At 58.8% G+C, this 27,605-nt stretch overlaps 1 protein-coding gene across 22 annotated transcripts in view; it reads left to right on the top strand.

Annotated features, from left to right (window-relative positions):
• Nucleotides 1-5,305: 5,305 nt before the first annotated feature.
• The window catches only part of KIF1A (kinesin family member 1A), a 72,642-nt gene continuing 50,342 nt past the window's right edge, over nucleotides 5,306-27,605 (top strand). For all 22 annotated transcript variants that reach the window (XM_064517104.1, XM_064517103.1, XM_064517100.1 and 19 more), the window contains exons 1-5: nucleotides 5,306-5,474; nucleotides 15,757-15,918; nucleotides 25,300-25,376; nucleotides 26,740-26,919; nucleotides 27,349-27,414. In XM_064517104.1, the coding sequence (XP_064373174.1) occupies nucleotides 15,813-15,918; nucleotides 25,300-25,376; nucleotides 26,740-26,919; nucleotides 27,349-27,414 (429 nt within the window). In that variant the 5' untranslated portion in view covers nucleotides 5,306-5,474; nucleotides 15,757-15,812. The remainder of the gene's footprint in view (nucleotides 5,475-15,756; nucleotides 15,919-25,299; nucleotides 25,377-26,739; nucleotides 26,920-27,348; nucleotides 27,415-27,605) is intronic.

Genomic DNA, 27,605 nt, shown 5'->3' with positions numbered 1-27,605 from the left:
TGCACTGGGCATGTTGTCCACCCCAGGGCCAAGGGCCGGTTGTGCCTCCCTGTGATGTGTCCCAGCAAGGCATGGTGCGAGCTGCTCATGTGCTCCTCGAGCCGGGGGGAGCTGAGCTGCTCTCGCACCTTACTTGGATGGGCAAACCCATTTTTCTTCGCCTGCAAGAGGAAGAGGGAGGGAAGGTATTGGGGTCCTCCAGTGGGATCTGGGCACCAAGTGTCCATAGAGGGGATGTCTCACTGCGATGGGGAAGCAGATTCAGGGGGCAGCAGAAGATGGTTGATGGGCTCCTTCTTGGTGGGAGCCCTGCTGCGAGGAGAGGCAGAGAGGGGCTCCCCTGCTCACAGGGTCCCTGCTGCCCCCATGCCAGGAGAAGTGCACCCTGGGACTGGCCCTGGCACAGCCGCCACTGGCTGGACACCTTCAGCATTGCAGGGGTGTAGCCCTCGCAGGCCGAGAACCTCTGCTCATTGATGTGGACATGAGTCCAAAGCTGGGTGAAGGGCTACTACTCTGCTAAAGCCTGCAGTGTTCCTCCCCGAAATGAGAACCACAGGTCAGGTATCAACTCTGAAATGCAAATGCTGTGACCCTGAGAGCTGCCCATTGCAGGCTCTCAGCAGGTCTGGGAGCGGCTCCCCGGCTGCGAGGAGCTGGCAAGGCTCCCGCGGTTCCGGCGGATGAATGGACTGTGGCTCAGAGCCAGGTGCTCACTCCCTGGCCACCTTCCAGCTTCCTGATCTGATCTCTTCTGGGACCAGTACTGTCCCTGCTCAGTTGGCAGTGGGCGGGAATGACCCAGAGCAGTGCGGACCTGGTTGTCGTCTTGTAAAAAGATGCCAAGAGACCTGCTTTTTGCAGCAACTGACTGCATCTCTCCATGAACCTCTGCCCATCCCTCCCCTCTGCCCCAGCCTCTGCAGGTGCTTCCCTGGAGAGGTGTCAGCCAATGACTCAGGGCTGGAGATGATGCTTACCAGGTGGAAAGTCCCCAAAAGCTTGCTGGTTTGGTGCAGGAGAGATGACTTGTCACCCAGTGTCACCAGGCTGCCATGGCCCTGGCTGCTGCTGGGGCTGGCCACCTCCCTGCCATGGGTGGCTGTCTACGATGACACGTGAGGAGCTCGTCGCCCTGGATTGTGAGTGCAGCCATAAGCAGTCACACTGCTTGGTCAGGGCTCCCTGTGGCAGCATGGCTCACTGGCACGGGCCTGGGGCTGGCATTTTGATCTGCAGTGGGAGCAGGGAGTCCCTTCCCCTCATGTGTCCGTGTGTCCCAGCAAGGGCAGCCCAGCTGGCCCCTTCTCTGGGCCTGCAGTGCAGGGGGTGATGGCTGGGGCTGCTGGTGCCAAAGGACGTGTCCAGGGTGGGATCAGCTGCGACGCTGGGATTGCTGCTGGCACATTGCCCTCCCCATGCAAACACACGAGCCTGTTTATTATCCTCTGCAAATGCAGTGTCGGCCAGGCCTTTCCCTGCAGACTATTGCCCTGCTCTGCTGAGATTAATGAAGATGAACAAAAAAGTGCAAGCTTTGCCTTAGCGGGAGGTACTAAACTCTGCTTCAGCTCAAACCAAAGTGTGTCTAGAAACGATCTGCCTATAGCTGACTAGCTCTGTTGGCCTTGAAGACTGCCTCTGCCCCTTGCATTGGGGTGGGCACTGTAAGCTGTGGAGAACAAGCTCTGCTCAGTTCTGCTTCCAGATTCACCAGCTAGATTTCCCCTTGGTTAAGAGATGAGGTCTGCACAGCATCTGTCACTTTGCATGGCTTTACCTGCTCAGCAGAGCATGCTGGCATACGTTTCAGACCTGTTTAGGTGCAAGACTTTGGTATGTGCTTAGGTGCTCCTGCACTGGGGCTTGGGGGCACAGACTTCAGCCCAAACCCCATCAGGCAGCTGCACTGTGGGGCCTCTAATGGGCCAGGTGACTGCACCTCTTTGAACGGCGGGAGTGCTGCTGCCTGAGGCGTGCTGTGACCGGCTGGCTGCTCTTCTCCAAGAGGAGCTTGGAGCAGGTCGCAGCAGAGAGCTTGTGTTGCTGCACAGATGGTGGAAACAGCTCTTAGCCTGGCAGTTGCTGGCTCCTCATTTACAGAAGTGAGGATGAGAAGGGTTGTTGAGGAACACCACCTTGTCCCATCCCAAAGGCCAACAGAAGAGTACAGAGCATGCGCAATGTCCCCCGGCACCCAGGCTGGAGAGACCTAGCCTGAGGCTCCGCCACGCTTGTCAAAAATGGATGGCGGGAGTCATGTAGGGAACACTGTCCCACCCCCTTCTTCATATTGCTCTGCCTTCTCCACAGCTCTGGCTGCCAGGAGAAGTCCCAGTGTCCCCCACCTTGCTGCAGCTCCTGCAAGGCAGGAAGCAAGCATGGAGGTGGGAAGGCAGGGCAGAGAGAGAAGATCTGTCCCTTGGCCAGTGATGAAAGACAGAGTGGTGCTCTGGTGCCCTCTGCTATGTGAACTTGTTGTGGGGCAACGGGACCCAGCTTGGCCAAGTACATGGCTGGCAATGGGGTGTGACAGGGCCGTGTGGCTAAAGCAATCATCAGTGGAGAAAAAAACACAGCTGGCACCTGAGTAACACTCACCTCCCTGCTGTGCCCTCAGCCTTGGGCTGCAGCAAGGAGGGAGTTCGGGGTGGACAGGGCCTCACTCACCAGGGGAGGGAGGCTTCTCCTCGCCACCGGCTTTCCTGGCCTTCATACTCTGGGACAATATCGTGATTTAAAAAACAAATGAGCTGGTGGTTTCTGGAAGGAAATGTTGCTGGGAAGGGCTTGTGCGCTGGGGGCCCTGAATCTGTTTGCTGACTGTCAAGCTCTTGCTTGCTGTGCCTGTATCAGGAGCATCTGTGCAAATGTGAACCTCACCTTGTACTCCAGGAAAAGAGGATTAGTTTGAAGTCCTTTATTACAACAAATCCCCAGGTGAGGTACCAGCCCCATGTCCTGTGCCAGGACTGTGGGCTGGCCATGTCAGGACTGCCATCAGATGGGTTATCACTGGCACGTGTGCACACGCAGGTCCACACGCGTGTTGTGGCTTCTGGATCCATGCTGTGGGGGTGCAGCAGAAGCTGTGGTGTCAAAGCAGAGCAGATCCATCCCCAGCCTGGTTCAGGAGTGCTCACTAACTCCCCCTGTCCTGGGTCACCCCATAGTGCAAAAAAAAAGGGGAAGGAGCCAAGGTTTCAGGAATAAAGCCAGACCCAGGAGCTGTGAGGATCCCATGGGGACTCGACTTGGAGAATGGAAAACCTGAAAAAGAGAAGCAATACCATCTCGATAAATGCTTAATGAGAAACGTCAGGAGAGGGGCAACTTCTGCCATTGATTTCTAGGCAGGGGGTGCAGGCAAGAGGGTGCTTTCCAGGTTTGTTAAATCATCACCTCCTGTAAATGCCTCTCCGCCTCGGGCAGGGGAGGCTCAGCAGCAGCTCACATACGAAGCAGGCAGTCAAGGTGAGGCAAGAGCCAAGCTGGTGTGATTTCAGAGTGGTCCATTCAAGCCTCTTTCTTCCTCCCTCCCTTTCTCCTATTGCTGAGGGGCTGCTCTTTGCCAAGTGAGTAATAATCAGTCCCCTCTCCGGCCTCCACTGGGGACCAGTGGGTCAGACCGCTCTGATACGGACAATCCCGCAACAGCTGTCTGATGGATGATTTCTTGGGAGCGTGCTGGGATCTCAAAGACTCTAGTCCAATAACGCTGTTTGTCTCCTATCATTCCTTTCCATCCGCCCAGCAAAAAGCCTCGCTGGCTGGAGGGTTGCCCGGTGCAGGATGTGGCTCCAGTGCCGTGCCCAGGCTATTTGCCCCTTCCAGCCAGGACTGGCTCCCTCTGCTCAGGGGAGAGACTGATACATAGGCTGGCAGCCGAAGGACCTTCCTCCCGCCTGTCCTCCAGAGAGTCTTCCAGAAAAGACAGGGGAGGAGATGCGTGGCTTGTGCTGCAAAGCCCCTTCCCACCACTATGCACTGTGAAGAGGCAGGAAAGTGGGGCACTTTCTTCCCTGACCACCATTACGGGTTGAGCAGGAGCAGCGGCACTGTTCTTGCAAACAGAGAAGCTGTGATGTGCTACTGAAAACAGCTGGCAGTGAAGATATAATCTTCTTTCCTTGTTTGGGCTAAATACCTCCATCCAGATGGCCGGGGCGCTGGCATTTTCACTTCCAAACGCAAGCGGGCGGCCCTTCGGCTGGGGGGACAGTGCACGCACCCGGCTCACAGCTGCCCGTGCAAATCGGGGACAGCTCCACGGGAGAGGGCGGACAGGGTGGTTTTATCAGGTTTAATCAGTTATTTCAGTGGAAGGAAATCTTTAACAGATGCTAAAAGCAGCAAGCGCTGGCGAGCTGCCAGGTTGGGAGGACACTGGCGCTGGCGAGGGTGGGGGGCAGCTCCAGGTGAACAGCTGAGGGAGCAGGATGACCGCGGCGATGCGGACGGGGGTGCCAAGTCTCCATCCCCACGGCGGGTGATGGGGCGTCCCCTCCGCGGGGGGAGGCAGGTGCAAAGCCCTGCCCCGCTCTCCCCATGCCGGGCGGCCCTGGCCCTGTGCGCCCTAAAGGAGCCGGGCAACCCCTCGGCCGGCCGCGCTGTCGCCGGGAGCGGGTCTGCGGCCAGGCCCCAGCGGAGCACACACGGGCGGCCCCCCGCCCGCGGCTGCGGGGCGTCACAGCGCTGGCCCCGCGGCGGCCTTTGCTTCGGCCGGAGGAGGCTGGTGCGGAGCGGCTGTGGCACAGCTCATCCCCGGGAAAGCGGTGCAAAAGCCGGAGCTTTCGGCTATTTTTAGCCGCTGGGGCGCTCCTGCACGCGGGAGGGCGGCGGGCAGCGGTGGCGGCGCTGGCCGCTGGGGCACGGCCGTGATGCTCTTGCACCCCGCGCGGACCGGCGGGCCGGGTGCGGCCCCGGGCGGGGGGGGGGGAGGTGAAGCTGCCCCCCCGCCCCCGGCAGGACCCCCAAAGCAGCCGGCGGAGCCGGGCTGTGCCACGGCTGCGGGAGGGGCCGAGGGTGCGGCCCCGCCGCCCCGCTGAGGCCCCGGCGGCCCCGGGTGGGCCCAGCCCGGGGGGGCGGCTGCCGGCCGGGGGGCGGTTGCCAGGTGACGCCGCGGGGCGGGGGAGGGGGGGGAGCGCGCGCCGCAGGGGGCCCCGCCCCGCCCCGCTCCGCTCCCTCGCCCTTGCGGCGGTTCCGCAGCGCGGGCCGGGCGGGGGGCGCTGACGTCACCGCTCCATCACCGGCTCGCGCCCCCCCCCGCCCCCCTCCATCTCCCCCCCCCGCCGCCGGCGGCAGCAGCCAACCAGCGCGCGGGGGGCGGGGACCCGCAGGGACGCAGCCGCCGCCAGCCCGCAGCCGCCGGGTACCGCGGTTCGGCTCGGCGCGGCTCGGCTCGGCGCGGCGCGGCCCCATGCCGGCGTCCCCCGCCCGCGGCTGAGCGCGGCCACCCGCTGAGCCGGGCACAGGTAAGGGCGCGCCGCGGCGGACAGCTCCGCGCAGCGCCCGGGGGGGCGGCGGCCGCGCCGCTGCGGAGCCGCCCGGGATGCGGCGGGCGGGGCGGGGCTGGGCGGGCGCGGCGGGGGCGCTGCCGCCGCGGCCCTCGGCGAGCGGCGCGGCTGCCGCCCCGTGTCGGGCCGCCCCCGGGGGTCCCGGCGCTGAGCGAGCGTCGCGGGGGGCAGCGGCAGGTCCCGGGGGGCGGCGGCCATTTTGCGGGACCCCGAGGCGGGCCGGGCCGAGGCTGCCCCGGGGCGCCGCACCGCCAGCGCGGGCGGTGCCGAGGCGGCGGCCCGGCTTCCAGAAGGATCCCGCCTGGGGCGGCCTCGCCCGCGGGCAGCCCGCGGTGACGCCTCTGCGGGCCCTGCGGCAGCCGAGGCCGGGGCCGCCATCCCTGCGGCCCGGCTCCGCGGCGGGAGGGGGTTTGTGCTCCCCCTCTCGCCCCGGGGCAGCTGCCGCTGCCCTGCAGATGCTGCATCCCGACCCGCGCCAGCTCCCCTGGGCGCAGCTGGCTCTCGCTGTGAAGCTGAGTTGTCTTGAGATGTCATCAGTGTGCTTCAGAGTGAATGGCAGCGGCGGAGGGAGCAGCGGGATGCTGGGGCTGTTGCTTGTCGGGGGGCTGCACAAGGACAGGCTGCCTTTATTGACCTTGGGCTCAGGGGCAGCCCGGTAATGGCTGCCATGTCATTGCGGGTCAGCGTTGGTCATTTTTGGCTTGAGAAGAGGGTGGTCCCTGGCTGGAGATGCTGGTAGAGTCTCACACCCATCACTGCTGGTTCCCCCGGCTCCGGGAGGGCAGCCCTGCGCCTGCCGCCTTTGTCTTCCCTCTTCTTCCCTCCGTGGCAGCTTCACCCAGACCATGTGGAGAGCCCAGGCCTCTAGTTTCTGCCATGGAAAGTCAGGTGTGTCTGTGCTGCCCTTGAGCTCTGGGATCTCTTGCAGAGGTGAGCTGGAAACTGCCTGTTCACGTCAAAAATGACCCTCCGGCACGCAGAGTCGCTGTGCGTCAGAGGCCTCCTTCGGCACGGCTCTGTCCCCCGTGGCTGCAGGAACAGAAAGGGCCGGTGCCCTGACCTGCTCCCGCTGGAGTCCTGCTCGGGTGGGCAGAGGGGAGCGGGGGCGTCTCCTACGAGCCCCTCCACCCCCAGGGGTGTTAGAGGGCTGGGGTTCACCTTGCGGCATCCCCGCGCCTCGGCTGCAGGGCCCCACGATGCCGGAGGAGGACCCCGAGCGCGGTGCCTGCCCAGAATAGAGCTGAGCCTCTCCGATGCCTTTGCGCGACCTCACGGCAAGGCCGTCTTTGACTCGCGAAGCCGCTGGAGCAGGCCCTTGGTGGGGCGGCCGCTGCCCCGCGTGGGCTGGGCCCCATTGATGCTGGCGTGCCCCCCGCTGAGCGTGCCCACGGAGGCTCTCCTGCGCACGCCTGGCCCGCTGAGTGGCCGGGACTGAGGGCTGCGTTGCAAACGAGCAGTTGTTTTGGGATTTACCCCTTAAGGGGATCCCGTGTAGCCCGTTTCCCCCCCACCTCCTGCTCTCTGTGGTGTTTCTGCTGGGGGAGCGGCACAACGCCCCGGTAAGGGGGCAGTGGGGCAGGAGGCTGGGCTGGGGTGGGGGCAAGCCCCTGCACCCACCTGCCTCTGGGTGGATTTCTGCAGGGCGAGGAAAGACCGTCGTCTCTGCAAGACCTCCCCCCTTCATTTTGCCTGGGTGGCCAGGCTCTGAGGGATGAGAAAGCAGCAGCAATTTTTAATATATATTTCCCTGCTGTTTTTGTTTCTTCTTCCCCGAGGCAGGTCTCGGCCCCAGCCCAGGCTGCACAGGATTGGGCTGAGCCCTGGCCCGGCATGATGCTGCTGACCTCCATTTTGTTTCGGAGGTGGCAGCTGGCTGCGCAGGGCCGAGGGAGGCGGCGGGCGGCTCGCGCGGAGCCGGATGCGATTCCCCCCGCCGTGCGTGGCCAGAGCTGTAGCCCCCGAGCCGTGCGGTTCCTCCGTCTGCTTGGCGCTTGCTTCCAGCGCTGTTGCCCGCAGCCCGCCGTCACAGGGTGGTAGGACCTGTGCAAGCAGCCGGCGTGCCTGCCGGGCTGCCGAGCCCTCCTCGCCCACCCTAGCCGTTGCCTGTAGCACTCAGGAGGTGGCTTCCACGCAGCACATACTGCGTTTTATTGCGCGTTTTTTCAGTGACGTGGGTTTTTGTGTGCTAAACAGGCAATCGAGGGACCAGGCGATGGAGAAAAGGTGATTCACCCATCCAGCAGTGATGACAAACCCGCTGCCTTCCAAGGGGCCTGGCCGAGGGCTAGGAAGAGAAAAGCTTTTTGCTGGCAGGCTGAAATTTGCCATCCAAAACCGCACTGCAATTCTTGGGGAGCTGCAAAGAGCTGAAAGCAGCCCTGACATGTGCTCCCGCATCAGCTCGGGGCTTTGTGCTGGCGAGCGGGGGGTGAGGAGTGGTGGCGCGGGGCAGGTCGTCCATGACAGATGCCGGCCGGAGCGGGCACGAGCGCCGGCGGATCATGACATCAGCCCGTTGTTATTTGCGCCGGGTCCCTGGGGGCCGACAGGACGAGTCCTGCGCGCGGGCGTTCGGGCTCCCCCCGGGGTGCTGTGCCGGTCAGGCTGGGGGGGATCAGCATGGGGCCGAAGAAGCGGGGGTGGATTTCGGCTGGGGCCGATGGGCACGTTCCCCCGACCGCCGGGGAGCCCGGCGAGCCCGGCCTTTGCTGTTGATCTGCCCTGTGCCGCCCTCCAAGCTCCTTCCCTGCCTGCGTGTGCTGCTCTTTCAAAAACTGCAGTGTCACAGCGCCGTTTGCTGCGCGGGGCTGCGGGGAGCTCCCTGGCTGCACTCTCGGGCATTTTCCCTTGCGGGAAGCCGAGTGCCTCGGTCTGGGGGAGCAGAGCAGGGCAGAGACACTCCCAGCGCAGAGGCCCTTGCTGCCAAGAGGGCTGCGTGGGATTTCTGGGGCTGGGGCCCTTCCCTGGCCGGCCCGCGGAAATCCCGGGCTCCAGAGAGTGCGAGAGCAACAACTGCTGATTTCTGGACAGCTCCAGAGTAGGCGGAGGGAGGGGAAATGCTTCTCCGTGCTTTCTTCAGCCCTCTGGGCTGGAGGCTGATGCCTGCAAAATAGCAATTTCCGGGTGCCTGAGATGGATCGGTGATAGGGATCTAGCAGGGTTTAATATCGCACCAGGCTGCGGAGGGGAGGGGCCCGGGCAGCCGCAGAAAGCCAGCGGAGAGGAGCGGTGGCGCTCGGCTGCAGGACGCCAATGCCGTCGTGTCATTCGGGCGGCAGCGACTGGGTCAGGCTCCGTCCCGAGGGGGCCAGTGAGCCCCCAGCCCTCTGCCGAGCACTGCTGTGGGCAACCTGGGTGCTCGGAGGAAAGGCCGGGGGCTATAGCTGTGTCGGTGGTCCTTCCCCTGGCGTCTGGCTCCTGGTGAGGGATACAGGGAAACGGTTAGTTATTCAAATGAAGCCCTTTCCTGGCTGAGGGCACCTTGCGCCTGCTTCCCCTGCGGGGCACAACCAGGCACGATGTTGGCTCTCGGTGCAGAGGGGACTTAGACAAAAGGAGAAATTTTGTCTGGGTTTCCCTTGCCACGGATAGCTTTTGATCTCCCAGAGCTGCCTTCTGCCTCTGGAAGGCAGTTTGCTGGGCACGCCGTTGAGCACGCAGCCATTGCCCCGTGCCGGGCTCAGGAACTGGAGAGTGTGGCAGACCCACCAGCAGCAAATTAGCGGGAGCCTGATGTCACGTGAACCACGGCGTGCTTTTTAAGCCCCCAGGTTGGCGTGAGGGGACAGGCTTCCAGATTTCCAGTGACACTTTCACCTACGTGAAGCGTAGGCTGTGGAGGAGGCTCTGTGATGCTGGAGGGAGACCCTGTCCTGCTGGTCGCTTCTTGGCCCTGGTGGGACAGAAGAGAGGGGTAGGGCTGTGGGTGGGTAGTCCTCTGGCTTAAGGGAGATCTCTTCAGCTTATCCCTGCCCAATTAATCTTAGCTGATCCAGTTAATCATAACCCTTTAGGCCTTAGGCTTGTCTCCGGGCCATCAAGTGCTCATGGGTGTGCCGGTTGGATCAGAAGAGCTAAGCAGGGCTCTTGTGCATGGAGGGAGCAAGGGGGGCAGGTTCAGCCATGGCCCCAACGCCCAGGGACTCTGCTGTCCCCTCTCTGCATGTCTGTAGTCCCTCCTGAGTGTAACGTCCCTGGCAGGAGATGGAGGTTTGCTGGGAGTTTAGGTGGGAAATGAGTAGGGATTTGGGACCTGGTGCAGTCACGTTAAATCGTTTCAGCCACCTGTGACTTGAAATGCGAGTACGTCCTTCGTTTCATCTCCGTTTTTCCGGTGGATGTGTGAGATCAGCCTCGTTTGCCTGGTTCACAGAGGTCCCTGTGCAGGAGCCAGGCGTGTTGCTGGACTGTTCCCAGTGAAAGACTGATACCAGGTTATTGAATTTCTCTCGACGGCAGATTAAGCAGGCAGTGTCTGCCTGTCCCTGAGAAAAGGCAGCCTGTCGGCTCGGCTCAGCCCTCCCTGGGCCAGCCGGGCCTTCCTCCCCTCCTGCCCTGGATGAGGCTTCTTCCCCCAGCGGTTTCCCTCTGCTCTGTGCCTCGCCTGCCTTTTCCCAGCATGGGACATGCAGTCCCTGGCTCTTGCAGGCAGTCCCAGGGGGGCCAGGTTTGGTCCTTTGAACCAGACAGCCTGAGTAATTCACCCCACTGGGTCAGACTGGTGTGCGAATTCTCTGTGTGTGCAGCCTGCCTGCACTGTTGTGTCCCCCGTGGGGGAAATAAGATTTTTGGTGCAGAGGGCTTCCCAAGAGGATGCTGCCACCCTAAGGTTGAAGGGCTGGATGGAGGGGGGCTGGAGCTGAGGTGGGAATCCCTACTGTCCCCAGCAAACAGAAAGAGGACATGGAACGAGATTGGTGGAACGAGACCCCACCGTGGTGGGGAGCCGCCAAGCAGCGTGTGAGCTGAGCCGTGTGCCGTCGCCAGCTTCGGCGCAGGAGGAACTGCAGCGATTCAAGCAGGCGCTGATCTGGAGCCTGCTGAAGCCCGGTGGCATCCGTTTCCCAAGCAGGTCCTCAGCTGCTCCACCCTGGCTGGGGGCATGTACAGCCTTTGTTTTAGTGCTGGTACCCGGGGCGAGAACATGGACCTGGGTAGGAAAATGGCAAACGAGATGGGGCTGGAAAGCTGCAGAGGAGCAAGGAGGAAGGTGTGTTTTGCTGGCTGATGAATCCTGAGGAAACGGATGGAGCTGCTCCAACACAGAAAATGGAGCCTGGGTTACTTCTTGCGGCTCTGCAGCAGACATGGGGCTGGGAATAACGGCAGGGAGAGAAGTCTGCGCTGCCGAGCTCAGCGAGCCTAATAAAACAGATAGCTGTCTAGAAATATGCCAGTGTAGACACCAGGGAGAGCAGAAAGAGCCATTTTAGCTTGAGGACAACACTAGTATCAGGCTGTTCGGGGATGTACCAGCCAGGAGAAAATTCCTGGTGGAAATGCAGGTGGTTTCTAGCTCTCAGAGCAATGAGGTATGGAGCAGCTTCCCAGGAGGAGCGGCAAGGCTAACCCTGAGCTGGAGGCAGCAGGAGTTAAAAGGAGGGGTCGCTGGTTTAGGGGGGAGTGAGCAGTCCCCGCCAGCCCCACGTGATGCAGACAGGCCCTGCGGAGGACTACGGACAGCCACGGATTGAGGCCACGCAGCAAGGAGCGGTGCCAGGAAAGTGGGACAGGGGAGGAGGAGAAACCAGAGCTTGCGCGTGCCGACAGTGGTAGGGCTGGAGGAATTGCCGAGGTCCTGGTGGGCTCTGATAGGAAACTGTGTGGGAGCAGGAGGGGACAAGAGCGGGGTCTGAAGTCACCCATGCTGGGGAGCGATCAGTCCCTGGGCAGGCAGGGCCGCTGGATGGGGTGGGCACAGATCCTGACCAGGTCCCCCAGCGTGAGGTGGCAGGGGAGTCCCTGGCACCCTGCTGCCCTGGGAAGGTGGGTCTGTGCTTGGTCGATGAAGCAGGTCTGTGCTCACGCGTCCCCCCGGGGCCTCGTTCCCCGGGAGTCTCTTCTGTGGCCCTTCCTAGCTGCTCTGCATGGGCCCTGGGCCAGCGTTGGTACCACGTGTGCTATTCAGGTGACAGTGACTCTTGCAACGTGGCCGAGGGGGATGGCGGGGTGGTCTGTGACGCCGGGCTGGAGCCCAGGGGACCTGGCCCAGTTCCTCCCCATCCCGTCAGCAGCCAGCCCTCCCTCTGGGGCCTGGGGAGGCAGTGCTGGCAAAGCCCTGATCCAGAACGTGGCTGCTGTGGTGGCACCAAGGCTCAGCGAGCCCCTCGCCCTGTCCGGAGCCTGGCTCTGCATGCCTGCGGACAGAGCATGAGTGGGGCATATACTGAGAGCTCCTTCCCTTGCCTGGACCCTTCCACCTCCCGAATTCAGGGATTTCCTGAGACCGAGAAAAGGCATCTGCTGTTGGGAGAAAAGGGATCTGCGAGTTACACGAGGAGGGGAGAAAAGCATTTGACATGGGCAGTTGTCAAATGCCATTTGGAGTTTAGCTGAGGAGCAATTCAATTGTCCCTGAGCACCGGTTGTGTGAGACGGGGCTGTGCTGCCGGTCTCTGTTTCAGGACACAGCAGCTAGAGCAGATGGCCTCCTGTGAATGCACCCATTCCACCCAGGAATATATTTTGTCATTTTACAGAAAAACAACTTTTTCTTTCCCCTTTGGCACAGAGTCAAATTTATTTTTATTTTTTTTTTTGCTATCCAAGAAAGCAGCAGAACGGAGAAGGCAGAAGCATGTTTATATACTGCATTGTGTTTACCAGGTCTGGGCTCAGCAAGGTTATTAAACACATCTCTAAAATAGTCTGCGTTCAAGAAATCCTGAGCGCACATGCTTGAACTTTGAAGTCAATGGGATTTAGAGGTGCGATTGCTGACTGAGAGCAGTGTGAGCTCAGGAGCCATCATGAGCCTTGGCCAAAGCTGGGTAGTGGGAGTAGGGTCTGGTGACTCCTACCTAGCATGAATATTTGTCTTCTTCCTAGTGCAGGCATTATGCAGTGGGAAGGCAGGCATGCTTTCAAAATGAGCAAAGCGTTTTTGAAAGAAAGCACCAAGCTTATAATGTTTTGTGGCGGCAAATTTTCCATTGTGCCATGACTATGCCTGCCTTTGGGCAAAATATATCTTTTTCCTTTGGAACTGAAAACTCAGCTATCAAAACTCAGTTTATTTCAAATTACTCCCTTCTCTTGGGACACTTTGCTCTTTATTTATTTATTTATTTGTTTATTCCTCATCTACCACAAATTCAGTTGTATTCTTATTTCCACCGGAGAAATGTCTTGTGTTGAGGGTGATCCATCCTGGTTACTTGTAAGCACAGCTAGAGTAATTAGAGCTGTGTCATCACTCGCCCCTTTTTGGTCTAGAGGCCAGACTATTTGCTCCGTGTCTGGCCTGTCTCAGGCTGCTCTTTTGGTGTCTTGGTTTAATTTTTTCTACCTTGTATGAGCAAGTGTGCGTTCTTACTTTCACAGTTCCTAGACCATGATGGAGGGTGAACTGCAAGATGAGATGAGAAGAATGTATTTTAGTAAGCCCGTTTGAGTAAGCACCAGAAACTGGTGGCTGTGGAGAGAGGAAGGTGTCAAAGAGTGGGCTGAATTTTAAGGAAATGTGGTAAAATGGAAGCGCTAAGGAAAGATAGAAAGTATCTATTCTTTGCAAAATCATCAGCTCTTCATGGAGAAGGAAGGAAGCATGCAGGGAATGGAAAAGGGGCTAGAGAACCTGGGACAAGATGAAAGGACTTTGGGCATCCTTCTCTGGTTAACACTAGCAAGTCTTAATTTTGGATTGGGGAAAGGTGGGGACCAATTGCCAAGAGCCTGGAAGACAGCAATGGGAAGAGTGGGTGCTCTAAAAGATGTTCTAGGGCTTTTCATTTTGGCTTGTGATTTCTGCAGTTAATAATTGAACAGAAAAAGCAGTGAGAAAATGGTCATGAGCTTGGAGCTCTAGCTGACTGCATGATGACCACCTGCAGCACCTCCTTGCTGAGGGCCTGCCCGGCCGCTCCCACGCTCTGCTGTGGCCTGCTTGCTGGTGTACCGTGCCCTTTTCCTCCTGCTTGCATCCCAACCCAGTCCCCACCACGGGCTTCCTGGCTTTGTTCCTCTCGGGAAACTGCGGGGTGGCGGTTGGGACTGTCCTGGGGACAGCCCTGAACATGGAGGGAGGCTGGCATGGATGGGAGATGGAGTCTCTCTTCCTTAGCTACCCTCACAATTTCTCCTGCCCACTCCCCTCCCAGGACGCTTTTTCGGCTCGTCTTGTGGCGATGCCCCCTCGCTTTGAGAGAAAATTGATTGTTGGATTAGCTAGATTAAGTGGAAAATAGTTATTGACTGACAGCCCTCCATGCTCTCCCGCGAAGGGCAGAAGGGCCTGGGGCTGTCGGTTTAGATGAGCGATGGGGGACACGGTGGAGATCCTACGAGTGCTGGCTTGGGAACGGGACCCCAGTGGGAAGGTCGATGGTGGCTGAATGAAGAGGAGCCCCATCTCCCACAGCTTTGGTCCTACTGGAGCCACGCAGCTGGGCCCCTGTCCCATCTCCTCATTGAGTTAGGTTTTCAGAGGAAGCCTTGAGGAGCCCTGCCAAGGCCCACCGAGAGCCCCGGCCCGGTGTTAGCGGCACCCAACCCAGCGCGGCAGGGGAGCCCCGCTTTCACAGCACGCGCTTCATGCTGGGGATGGCAACTGCGTGGTCAGCAGGAGAAAAGGGAGGAAGGTGCGGGGTGAGCCGCAAAATCTTGGTGCTCACCAGGGCGGTTTGTCTCAGAGCTGCACACCTGCAGCACCTGGGCTGCCAGCTGAACTGCTCGTGCTGGTGCGGCGCTTTTATTTTTCCTAGGAGATGAATGAGAGGCAAATGGCAGTTTTTATGCAGGAGGCCTTCTCCTTTCGCCGCCTCCCCCCCATCCGCATGGTCCCATGCTTCCATCTCTGCTGCGCTGGGGTGCAGATGGAGGCGGGAGGCCCGGGTGATGGGCACAGTGTTGTGTGCCCTGGTGGGTTTGCCCACAGGAGATGGGAGTTGTTAAACCTTCGAGGGTGAAACTTTAATTGTCTTTGAGATGGTGTGTGGGACACAGGGATGGGAGCTGGGAATGATTACCCTTCCCTCTACCCTTGTTCATACCTAGGTTTTGGGTGGTGGTTTTTACCTCTTTCCAAAGCCCTGGAGATGTCCATGGCCCCAGAAAAGGTGCGGGCACGCCATGCTGATGTGGCTGGCGGGGTGAGACTCTCCGGGGAGCTGGTGAGGTTCATGTGCATTGATCAGATTTGGGGCCAGAGGGAATTTTCTCTATGGGTCAGACTGGGCTTTCTGCCTTCCTACACCCCTGCGAATGCAAAGAGCCAGGCGATGACTCTTAGTCTCTCCTACCCTTTTCCTGAGATACGTGACAGCCTGGCTTTTGACGGCACATTTTTTTGGGTGCTCCTGGCACGGGTTGGGCGGCTGCCCTGCACACCCCACGGCGCCCCGCGGCCGTGTCCTGTGACCCCAGGGGATTCATCAAACTGGGCGGCTCCTGGCGAATCACTTGGAGCTGGTCGGCTCTGCGGCTGGCTCCCTGCCGCCGGAGAGGGTGTTTGCCCAGAGCGAGACAAAATGGTCTCCGTGGGCGGGGAAGGTGCCGCGGAGCGGTGTGCCGGGGGCCTGAACCGATCCGGGGGCTGGGGGTCAAATATTTTCAACTGGCAAAAGCAAGGGGAAGCAGTTTTCAGAAGGTGGGAGTGTGACGCACCTCTGTTTTTTGAAAGAACCAATTCGTTTCTGAACTGCTAAACACGTAGCACTGTTTTATGTTTTCAGAATGAAAATTTTTGGTCTTTATTATGGGATGCAGCATTTTCCATTGGGATGTCTGACCTAGGATAAAAGGGGGGGCAGAGGAGGCAAAATAAAGGCAAATGGAGGGATGGAGTGACATGTTTTGTTTCAGGTCAGAGGAAACATTTTGTGCAGAGATGAACGGACATTTCCACATTTTGTTTCACTGAAAACCCTAGGAAATTATTGTCTAGGCTTGACGCAGGCTCATTTTTTCATTCGTTTTTCTGGCACAGCTACAAGACGGTGGTTTGGTTCTTCGCTCACCTCTCTGTGTGGTGGGGGCAGGACTAGGGGACAGCCTTCCTAACCTCCTTTCTCATCCTTTCCAGGACACTCCTCCTGTGGCTCCACTCCCCGTTAGCAGCACCCACCTCCGGCCGGCAAGATGGCGGGAGCGTCCGTGAAGGTGGCGGTGAGAGTGCGGCCGTTCAACTCCCGGGAAATGAGCCGGGAATCCAAATGCATTATCCAGATGTCAGGAAGCACCACAAGTGAGTACCGGCCTTTGGGGACCACCGCAGCCCGGCGGAAGGGGAGGGGACTCGGTTATGCTGACTGTAAAGCAGGGCTGGCAGGCTGAGGGGATCTGAAACGCTCTGGGTCTTGGCAGCGAACAACGCTGTGGAAGAGCAAAGGAGCATGTGTGGTTCATTTGCTCGTGAAATGGCTGCGTGCTGCAGCTGCGACAGCAAGCAGCGGGCGACTGGGACCTTCAGCACAGACATTCATCATGCACGGTGTTGTCCGGAGGAGAGGATGGGGATGGAGGTGGTGGGGTATCGGCTTTTCCACGGGCAAATACAGTCTCGCTGGTTAAGTGCCAGTATTCGTGAGGCAGCGTTGAGCCATCGGTTTGTGGCGGTACCAAACGGGGCAGCCCTAGACAGCGTCCCATGGCAAACGTGGGCGAGAGGAATATTTAGAAACGCCTGAAAACGCTCGTGTGCAGCTCTGGTCGTGGGCACTGAGTGTGACCGTGCCAAGGCCGCGTGCCTGAGCGCGGTTGGAAAGAGCGGCCCCGATGGGCGAGGCCGTGGGTGTGTGCCACCACCGCGATGTCTGGCTGGGCGCTGCGAACCGCGGGGGAGTATTGCGATGCACTTCACCACTTCTGCAAGACTTAGAGTCGCGGTAGCAATGCGATGAAGGGGCCGGAGAAGGGAAGCGTGGTATTTTCCAGAGCGCAGTGCTGATCTGAGACAGTGCTGCGTGGTGTGCTACCTCACTCGCTGTTGGAGCTGCCTCGTGAGCCTTGGACATGGCGTGGCTGCCCCAGGGGGACAAGTCGCTCAAGCCCATGTTTCCTTGGGCCCAGCAGCTGCAGTGGGGAGAGCAGGACCAGTATGGAAGAGCTCGGGACCCAGTGGAGCTAGCTCTGCTGTGCAGCCTGCTTCCTCTGCTCAGCCTTGCCACCCTGGCGAAGAGCCTTCTCCTCTGGGTGGAAAAGGCAGCTGAATCCCTCCCCTTTGACTTTGAAAACCTCCAGATGGGGCAGCGTTTAAAATAGCTCCCTCCTTCCTTCCTGGCTGGAGCTTCCTACGTCACCGGCTGTGGGTGAAACGCTGGCAAGAGCCACCTCCACGGCGCATGCTGCCGGGCTGCCATGACAACCCTGGAGGCAGGCTGCTGGCTTGGGGAGAGGAGTCCACCCAAGGGTGTCAAGGCGGCTCTGCAGCCCCCACCTGCCAGGGAGCAGGTACGGGCTGGGGAGCAGGGGACAAACAGTTGGAAGGTCTCCGAGGCTGCACAGAGCCTTGGAGCAGGGTCTGCAGGACTGCATCATCCCTGACGAGTCTCTGCCTGGCCTCTTTGTGGAGATGCTCCACCTGCTCCATCCCAGAGCTGCTCTCCCTCTCCTTGAGGAAGCTTTTCTGGGCCAGCTCCGCTGCTCAGGAGGCAGGACAGGATTTGGACTGGACACCGCTTTTGGCACTGCTGGGAGGGGGCCTGGCTCCCCCCACCCAGGCCTGGTTAGGTGCATCAGGCTTTCCCCCAGCTCCAGCGTGGTCAAGTTTGCTCGGAGCTAGAGAGGTCCATGAGGTCCTTTTGCCTGGTGCAAGAGGGGACAGCCACCAGGCATGGTGGCAGGGCATGTTTGGAGTGGGGCAGGCATTCAGACAGGTGCATCCAGCCCTTGCGTGGGCACCGTGAGCTGGTTCCCTCTCCCTCCTGCCCAGGCTGAGCTGAGGCTCAGGAATGGCAGGCCACAGCTCTGGGCAGCGGGGCTGGCAGGGACAGTTTTCTCTGTGGGCAGCTGCAGTTCCCAGCAAGCCCTTTGCTGACAGCAAAGTTTTCTCGCCTGCACAACACAGCAGCCACTGAAACGTGAATCAACAAATCATCGGCTAATCCCTTCTGCTGGGAATGAAAGGGGTTTGTTTGCAGCTCCATGGGCTACACCAGCTCAGCACTTGTGGCAGGAGCAGCCAGCCAAGGGGTTTGTCTGGCCCGGAAAAGGGAGGAAGAGCTGGGAGCAGAATAGAAGCGGCATGCAAAGTTACCCTGCTCAGGAGGAGAGGAAGGGAAAGGGGTTTTGGGAGCTGGATGAGAAAGAAACATGGGGGTGAGAGGCCTCCAGGGTCTCCCTGGAGAAGAAGCCTTGCTGGGCTGTGTGCATGCTGGCAGTGAGGGGATGGTGCTGGGAGTTTTTTGCAGTGCGCGTGCCTGGGGCCTGCATGGGGCCAGGACAAGTCCTGCGGGCACTGTGGGCTGCGCATCCCACCTCTGCCTGTGCTGGAGCAGCCCCCTCCATGGGTGGCATCACCTGAGGCACAGCTGGGGGTCTGCAAGGACTCGTCTCCCTGTATGATTTGCTGAAGAGGCATTGGGCTTGCGTTTTCTCCTTGCCCATGTAAAGGGCATCAAGTTGGTGGTCTTGTCTTTGGTTTCAGTGAGTTCAGGTGTGAGAGGCTGGGATGGCTTGGTGCATGCTGGGGTATCATTCCTCCCCAACGCCCGTCTGCAGTATCCTGTGAGCAGAGCTTTGCTCCTCTTCCGCTCTCCATCCCACCCGGGTTACCCGGCAAATCCAAACCTCTCTGTGCCAGTGGAGAGAGCTTGCAAACATGAAGTCTTTCTCTTGGGTGCCTTCTCTCCACCTTGAGCCCTGCCACCCACAAAGTTTCCTTCTTTTTTAATAGCAGCAAAACTCTGGTGTCCCTTTCTCCTGCCAGATGGGGGAAGGCTGAAGGATGGGCAAAAAAAAAAAAAAAAAAAAAATCATTTCTTGGGGTGAAAGTTCCCCCTTTCCAGGTTTATTTACAGAGATCACCACATGCCCTAGGGAGAGTCTTTTCTGTGCATAATTGATTAAACACCACTGCGTGGAGGGGCTGGCAGGGGAAGCGGGGCAGGGAGGGAAGGAACCGGCTCTTCTCTGCAGTCATTTTGTCCCCAGATTTCCAGCCTGTGTCGCCGCCCCCTTGGCTCGCCTCGCCGCGGCCGGCCAGCCTGCCAACACTGCCGCTTTGTTCGCGGGACCGTTCCCCCCGCGGGCTCCCGCTGACGCCGGCCTTTCCATTGTCGCTGCGATGTGCCCTTGCAGCAACAGCCCCCATCCGCTTTCTTGGCAGCTTCACGCTGTGCCCGGCCCGCTTGGGCGAGCGCGGCAGTGGCAGCCGAGCTCTCACCCTTCACCCTCCCCTGCAGGAACAGGGAGGAAAAGATCCCGGCTTTCTTCCCGCCAGGCCATTAATATTCTCCGGCCAAAGCCGTGTCTCTGAGGGCAAGCGCAGTGCTGAATGGCAGAGCCTTGGGAACCCGCTGGCTCGCACTTTTGCGTCTTCCTCCTGGGAGCTGGCTGCCTCCGGCCGCTATTGCCCCAGCCGTGCTGAGAAAGCTCCACCAGGCCACCAGCAAAGCAAGCCGAGATGTGTTTCCAAGCTTCCCCCAAAGTTTACTCTCTTCCCGCCAGCCTGGCAGAGCACCTCCAGTGTTTTTTTCCATCCTGAAGCCTTGTGATATTCTTCAGAAAATTGTATCTCATGGTAAAACCCAGGACATGTTGGTTTTTGTTTTTATTTTGCTTAATAGTTGCTTGTTCTCCACATTCTTGCAGTGTTGATGGCTCTTTATGGTAATGAAAACTGACGTCTCTAGATATTTTCCTCCTCGCTCTTTTGTCCATTTTTCTCTCTTCTCCCCTCTCCTATTTTTCTTGCCTTTGGCCAGAGCACAAACTTTTCACAATTTTGGAAAAGCTTTGGGGCAACTAAAGACAGACGGACTTCACAGCTGCCCCTTGATAGCTTCTCAGGCTGGGTGAGAGTTTCTGCTGTGGCTAAAAGCAAAAAGAGGGGAAGAGAGGAGAACGAGAAAGCAGTAATGGAAAAGGGAGCGAGGAAAACCCAAGGGCAGCATTGAGGGGAGATCTTCCAGGTTTCGGTGCAGGTTTTCTTCCCCATTTACGAGCCCACCATTGAGGCTGGCAGTGTGCAAGCCAAAACAGCGGGACCCCTCCGTCTTCCCTGCTGTCTTGTGTGCCGGCTCAGTGGCCCCGGGGCCAGCTCCTCCCTAGGCAGGCCAGGCCAGCTGGGTGGCTGCAGCTGGAGCCACTGGGTGCCCAGCGCCGCTCGGTGCCGTCCCCGGCTCCTCATCCGCCCCGTGCCAGCACAGGATTGCACCAGCGTGCAGAATAGCCTTGTTATGCAGGCGCCTTCCTGTCCTCCTTTGGCACATGCCCATTTTGCCTCCTTTGTCTTGTTTTTGCAGGGGCTCTGGTGGAGCCCCAGTTTTCCCAGCTTCATCTCTGTGGCTGTGGGGTTGCTCAAGCCAGGCAGGGAGGCTCCGAGGGCTGAAGACTGCACCCAGATCCACCCCTGCTGCACTGCTTGCACCTAGCCGGCACAGGGACCCAAACCGCAGGCTGTGCTGGGGTGTGCAGAAATGCTGCCCTAGTCCTGAACCCAGGCATCCTGGGACGGGACCGCTAGGACACCTGGTTTGACTTCATGGGGTTATGTTGCATGTCAGTACTCTGCGGGATGAGCCCTGCCACCCTGAACTGGCCAGCCCTTACCGTCAGCCCTGCCTCTCCTGCGTCCCTCAGCGAGGATGGTTTGCCTTCCGCATCTTCTGACTTCGGGGAGGGTCACCGTCAAGGCGTTTGCAGGCTGTCTAGATTTCTTCAGCATCTGCTTTGTCAGGGCACTGTCTGAAATCAGCAGGAGAGGTAGTTATGAGGCATTTTCAGCGTGGATAAACAGGATAAGGAGTTACCCAGGCAGGTGGCTTTGGAAACTGCTAGAAACAGCAGGCATCCTGGGGGGAGTCGGGAGAACAGATAATGTTCCCTTTCTCTTTTTACCCCCGGGAGATAACCTACCAAACACATGACAGATAAAACACTTGAATTGCAGCAGTGTTAGAAAGGGCAGCTGGGAGCACAAGGACGATGTGAATGGTGGCCGTGGGGCTGGTGGCAGAGGACTGACCTGGAAGGTCGGTTGGACGGGTCAGGAGGAAGCAGGGACACGAGATGCTGTGCTGCCTGGCCAATGTCCCAACCACGCATGGGCAGCGCCTGCTTCGGGGCAGACCCGGGCTGAAGATGTGCTGGAGATGTGCCGTTCCCCTAAGTCTTTGCATCTCCTGGTCAGGAGCCGTCGGAGCTGCTCTGCCTGACCACCCATTGCATGGCCGTCGCAGACGCTTTTGTTTGCAATGGCGGTCCAGCATGAGGAGGGACCTGCTGAAGCAACCAGGGCTTGAACACGCACTGTCTGCTTCAACTATGCACCAGCACGGCTGGGCAGCCCCCCGGGTCTTGGCGCGGAGCAAAGGCCCAGGCATGCGCGATGACTTGTCAGCGTGGATCTCACCGGGGATTTACGTGTTCATTGTTTGTGAGGCCAGCTCGGCTCATGGGTGGCTGGAAGATGGGTAGTTGCTATGGAGATGTTATTTCTGACCCCTTTCTCCTGGGAGAGCAGCTCTGCCTTCGGTAATTAGCTCCGATCTTCCTGGGATGCAGGAGGTATCCGGAGCATGAGTCAGGCTGCCTCCAGCGGGCAGGAGGGTGCCCTTGGCAGGAGCGGGGGAGCCAGTGCCTGGCCCCTGCCCCTCTTTGCCACCGTGGCCCCTGCGGGGAGGCGGATGTGAACAGCACGGCACTGCCTTTCCTCGGCTCCGGGAGGGGAGCTAAGGCTCCCTGTACGCCCAGCAACTGCTCCCTGCCACCCTGCATGCGTGGCCCTGGGCAGGAGCACGCACAGCCTCCCCTCCGCTTCCCGCCGAGCTCTTGCTGGGGCTGAGCTCCCAGAGAAGGCAGGGCGTTTCTGGAGAGGGTTCGTCTGAGCTCGTCTCCCTCTGTCCATAGCCCTCTCTCCATCCCACCTATCTTTCTGATTCCTTAGTTTTGCAGAGGGTGGCTGGTGCAGTTGTAGTGGGATGGCTGCCAAGGCCGGGCACAGGGGGGTTCAGACCCTCCCGCTCAAGCAGCGCTCCAGAAAGCAGCGTGAGAGTCAGCGGGTTGGGGGAGACAGTCCAAGAGACGGTCTGCGCCTGCGGTTTTGCGGTTAGGGCCTATGCAACGCTCCTGTCTCCTGACCCTCCTCCCCATCAGTTTGGCCTTTCCTCACTAAATGGTTGCTGGCTACATCAGTACAACCAGACGTCACCTTGAGGGCTCTTCTTTGCCTTTCTGTGTCTCCTGGCAAGCCCAGGAGTTGGAAAGCACTTGGGGAATGCAGCAAAGCCTGCCGAAAAGGCCCTGCATCCCCTGAAATCACTGACAGAGTGAAGGACGCTTCAGCCTGCCCAGCTGGCTGCTGGGGCTCTCTGACTCAGCGAGCAGAGAGTGATGGACGCTGGAGATGGCCTAATTTGATCTGTCAGAGCCAGCGCTCTTCCTCATTGAGCTGCTGGCAGCGACCATCAGTGCCCACACACGCACGAGATGGATTTCCAGGAGTGTGAGCTGGGGACGTGCCCTGCCCCATCTCAATGGCTTCGTTCCTCTGTCAAGACAGTGGTGAAATCATCTTTCAAAGCAAGTGGACAATGAAGCTGGTTTGCGAGAGAGCAAAGGGAGGACATGCACTGCCGCCTGGCGCTGGGGCTCACTAAAGGACAGAGCCCCTGGCTGATGTCCTTGTCCCGTTGCACTGGCCGTGTCCCGTTGTACAGACACGTGGGGCCGATGCTGCAGCCTACGCAGAGGCAAGTTGTGCAGTAGGGCTGAGGCACCGAAAGCCGGCGTGGTGAAGGCCTGGCACGACACATCAGATCTGTGCTGGACCGTGGGTTCACAGGGCATGGGGACTGCTGAGGCCCGGTGCTTTTCCCCTGGTCTCCCCGCTTGGGTTTGCAGGCTGAGGCCGCACTAGACTCATTGCCTGTGGGAGGCAGAGGGAGACACCTCCCAACAGGGCAGAGCCTGGAGACGAGGGCTGAGCATTGAGGAAAGGAGGAATAAAAAGTAGTTGGGAAAAAGTATTCCTTAGAGGAGTGTGGGATCCAGGGTGGGTACTTAATGTGAGAGGCTCCTGTTTCTCTGCAGAGCTGCCTTTGTTCTGCTGCTGCATGAGGGGGAAGGCTTTGGTGGCCACAGCCCCTGGAGAAACATGTTTAGGGATCCTTAGCATGGAGATACTGTTTCCTAATCCTTCCCCAGCCATTCATCCTTATGGAGTCGGGAAGATGAGAGCAGCCAGGACGCTCATCTGGAGGCATGTGGCAGCTCATCCCTCGTCTCCAAACCCTTGGCTCTCCCTCTGCCCATCTCCTTACCGCCTCGCTCTTTGTCACCTTTGCTTTCAAGGACACATTTGCCAATTTGATATTCCCAAGCCTGTTCCCTAGCAACCCCGGTGCTTGTGGGCAATCTTCATCATTAATTTAGGACCCAGGTTGTACAAACTGCATGCGAAAGAGTCTTTACGGCCTCCTGTTTTGGTTTGTGGTTTTTTTCCACCCCCGTCTTGCAGAGCAGGAGCGTATTGTCACAGGGTTGAAAAGTCCCCGCCTTGAATCCTCCATGTGTGAGCGCTCGACGAGAGCCAGCCCCGTGGCACGGCTGGCTTGCGTCTGCGAGGGAGAGGGGCCCGTAAACCTCCTTCATGCGAGGTCTTCCCCATTCCCCCTCTCTCCAGACCCACCAACGCCTGGTGCAGACGGGCGGTTTCCCGCACGTGGCAGCAGCCGTGGCGGGGAGCAGCCCTGGCCGACGCTGTTGTTTCAGCCTCGCCGCTGTAATGCTGTCTGGCTCTTCCCTGGAGGACTGGCTGCCCTCTCCCGCACAGTCCCGTGTCCCTCAGCCCTCTGTTTCACTGTTTTCCTTTGGCACTGGGAGTTGATTCGTAGCCCCCGTCCAAGTCTCTCGGCACGTGAGCTTTTCCCGTCCCTGTTCTAGGTTGGCCACTCGTCCTGGAAGGTCGTGTGAATGTCGCCTAAAATGGGTGATTGCTGGGTCTTGTGATTATCCTGCAGTTTTGGGTTTCTTCTGACGCATCTCTCTGAGCGCCTGTTATTTTAGAAAAAACATCATAAACACTCTTTGGGAGGAAAAAAAGAAGAGAGCGAGCGAGGAAGAGAAGTGATGCAGTCTCCCATTTCCATGGCAACATCCTTTTCACCAGGGGATGGGAAAAAGCAGACTCTTGTTTTCATTGGCAGTTTAACATAACGCATTAATCACCCTGCTGGTGCTGGGAGAAAAGCAGGTACCGAAAATAAAGCGCAGAGCCGGATGCAAGCAGGGAAAGGAGAGGCACGAGCTGGAGGGAGCCTGAGGAGGTCTGAGGAGGCTGCAGGCTCTGCTCACCATCCAGCAGCTCTAACACACGTTTGGGAGCTCCCCAGAAGATCTTTTGGACTGAGTTGAAGGGATGTGCCCGGTTTAGCAGAGGGCCTGCCTGGCCCTGGCAGAGTCCGGGAGGTGGCAAGCGCCGTAAGGCTTTGTGCTGAGAGCCCATGCTGGGGTTATTCATGCCGTACTTTACTGTCTCAGCCAGCAGCTTGGTTCCTACCTGCCAAAGGCCTCCTTGGCCCCTCCTGTGCCCACTTCTCAGCACAGCTGTGCCCAGCCTGCTGGAGCCATGGGCTTTGACATATCCCAGTCTGTTTCTTCCTCCATTCAGGAGGGACAGCTTTGCCCTTTGGGGCTGAAGAAGGGTATATCATACGTGTCCCTGTCCTCATCCCTCCCAGCAGAGAGCTGGGGTGGCTGGCCACGGGCACAGCAGCCACTGTGGCAAGGGTGGTGTGGGCAGCCCAGAGTGCCCAGAGATCACCAGGGCCGCCTGATGGTCGACTGCAGGGCCGGGACAGCACAGGGAAAATCCTCTCCCTTGGGATTTGGTTGTGGCCAGCTCCTGTCCTTCAGCCCGCAGGCCCCCCCCGTAAGCAATGATGGTGCCCGTTTCCAAGCTGGGGGAGGCACAGCTAGGACGGGAGAGGCTGGAGTCCTCCCTAGCGGCTGTGACCAGCCAGCCGCAGTGGCCGGGTACCAACTAGTGTCCAATGGCAGCACAATCCTTGCCTGGCATCAGCCCTGTCTTCAAGGAAATATCACATAGCTGCTGGGAGCTGCGGTTCTGCTCTTAGCTATGGTCCTCTATGGGTGGCTCTTCAGCAAACCTCCTTGTGAAAGCGGTTCTGCCTAGGGGGGAAAGCATGTGTAGGGAAGGGACCGGCGTCTTTGCTGAGATGTCTGGCCAGGGAGGTCGTGGTGGGTTGTCTTTTGTGAAGGGGGAGCTGGTCGAGCATCGCATGCAAGCTGCAATGGCTGTAGAAAATGTGTCCAGGTTAAAGCAGCAGCCTGCGAGCAGCAAGTGCCTGCTCTGCCGTTTGTTGCTGTCTTGGTGAGGGTTTGGTTGCTAAGGAAAGGCCAAGGCCTTACTGTTTTCATCATGTGCCTATCTGTTTGCCCCCAGCTATCCTGAATCCAAAGCAGCCCAAAGAGACACCAAAAAGCTTCAGCTTTGACTATTCCTACTGGTCCCATACCACGGTAAGTGGAACGATGCCTGAGCCCTCCCTGGAGCTCTCAGCTGGGGGTTAGGTGAGGTGGGAGGGCCCCTAAGCCAGGGGAGATAACGGCCCAGGTGTGACAGAGCTCTTCCGAGGGGACGGCCCTGACAAGTGAACTGGCTTGGTCCCGGCTGGACCATGGCAGCTTGCCTCTGTGCAGGACCGCTGGGTGCCGAAGAGGGAGATTTGCATAGCAGAGCTATGGGAAATCCCTGTGGCTTTCACAGGTGGTTCCTGCTGTCACTGGCAGGAGCACTGGGTGAGAAATGCCCCACTGGGCATAATGGTGCTCCCATCGTATCTGTGCCCTTCTGGCCCTTATTCTGTACAGAGATTTTAGCAAAGGGGTCTCCAGGCAGGGATATTCCCCAAACAGCCTGAATTTGGGCTGATTGTGGAAGCCTGAGGGTGAGCTTGCGGGAGGCGAGCTGTGTGCGGAGCAGTGGCCCACGGGAGTCACCGCAGCCAGTGCTCAGCCGCCTGCGACCCACTCATGGGCGAGAGCAGTTTTAAACTCCTGTGACTTTGCTGAGCTTCCCCACTCAGCGTCGGGAGCCCGGGCAGGGCTGGTAGGTGAGCAGGGAGGGCGTTGGAGTGAAAAAGCCTGTATCAAGTCATGTCAGCTGGCAACCAAGATCTATAGCAGTTTTTTTCAGCAGCAATGCACAGACAGTAACAGTCTGTAAGGGCCACCAAGGTACCTGCTGGTGGTCCCTGACCAGGTACATCTGCCATGAGCAATCTGGCAGCCTTCCTCCATGTGAGGGAGACCAGCCTGTGGAGCAGGAATGTCTTCAGTGGTTGCCAAAATCAGTCCTGCATTTGAACCTGTGCTTGTGTCGCCTCTGATGTGATGTGTGCTCAGGTACCCACCAGCAAAGCCCCAGGAAGGGACTGAATTCGCAAGTCAGCAGCTCCCCTCCATAGATCTCTCAGCTCAGGGCCCTCACAGGTTTAGTGGGGCAGAGCCTAGCTTCTGCTGTTCTCCAGGTGTCTTGGAGCACCTCTGGCCTGTTGCCTTCCCTATCCTGGAGACTTGTAACAGGAACCAGAGCTGGGCGATGGGACACAGCCTGGTAGCACCCAAATCTAAGGTCTCCTTCCCAGGCCTGCAGCAGCATCAGGACACCCTGTGTGTGTGTTTTCCTGAGATACAGGTGGCTTCATATGGCAATGATTTGGGCTGTGACTCTCTTCCAATCTGTGTAACTTCAGTGAGGTGACAGGAATCCCCCACTGAGTGTGGGAGAGGAATCGGGTCCCTGTTGTTTTCCCTCTCTGATCTTAGATTTCATTTCTCTTTTCTTCTCTCACTCCTTCCAACCTCCCTCTCCTCTCCGCAGCCCGCAGACATCAATTATGCATCTCAGAAGCAGGTGTACCGCGACATTGGCGAGGAGATGTTGCAACATGCCTTTGAAGGCTATAATGTCTGCATCTTTGCCTATGGGCAGACAGGTGCTGGAAAATCCTACACCATGATGGGGAAGCAAGAGAAGGACCAGCAAGGCATTATTCCACAGGTACTGCTTGGCTGGGCTGGTGAAAAGCTGCTAGTTTGCCTAAGCCATGTGCAGTGCCCAGAGAAAGCACAGTGAGGAGGGAGTGGAAAACAGGAACTGAGCTGAGGGAAGTGAGCTGCGGAGGTGTCAGGATGGCTGTGGAAGAAGAAACGATTTATACTCAGGGCCTCCATGGTTCTGCTTGCTGAGAGCTGCTGTATGCATAGATTGTACCACATAGAAGAGGCTTTGTGTCTGAGTGCAGGGGCCCCCTGACATTAGCAGGGGCGTTTCTGCCAGCTTCTGCAAGAGCTGTCTCTCTCGCTCTGCTGTTCTGGTTTTTGGGGCACAAAGGTAGGCAACATCAGAAATCCCTGTGGTCTGGGCCCCCCCAGACAGGAACAGCCCTCTGACCGGGAACTGAGCAGCCCGGCCTCTTTCTCTCTGCAGCTCTGCGAGGACCTCTTCTCCCGAATCAATGACACGACGAATGACAACATGTCCTATTCCGTGGAGGTATGCACCGCATCCCCTGCGTAGGCTAGCACAAACCTCCCAGGAGCATGGCTGCTAGAGACCAAACCTGACCTTCCGGCTGCTCCCATTCAGCTCCACAAGAGATATGTGCACCAAGGGAGTCTGGAATTACTCTCTTGTGTCTAAGAGAAGAGCAAACCTTGTTAATTCTCACTGAAACCCTGCTTGGT

Source organism: Dromaius novaehollandiae, chromosome 9 (genome assembly GCF_036370855.1).
Source record: "Dromaius novaehollandiae isolate bDroNov1 chromosome 9, bDroNov1.hap1, whole genome shotgun sequence".
NCBI lineage: Eukaryota > Metazoa > Chordata > Aves > Casuariiformes > Dromaiidae > Dromaius > Dromaius novaehollandiae.
This window is presented reverse-complemented; position numbering and strand designations above follow the sequence as displayed.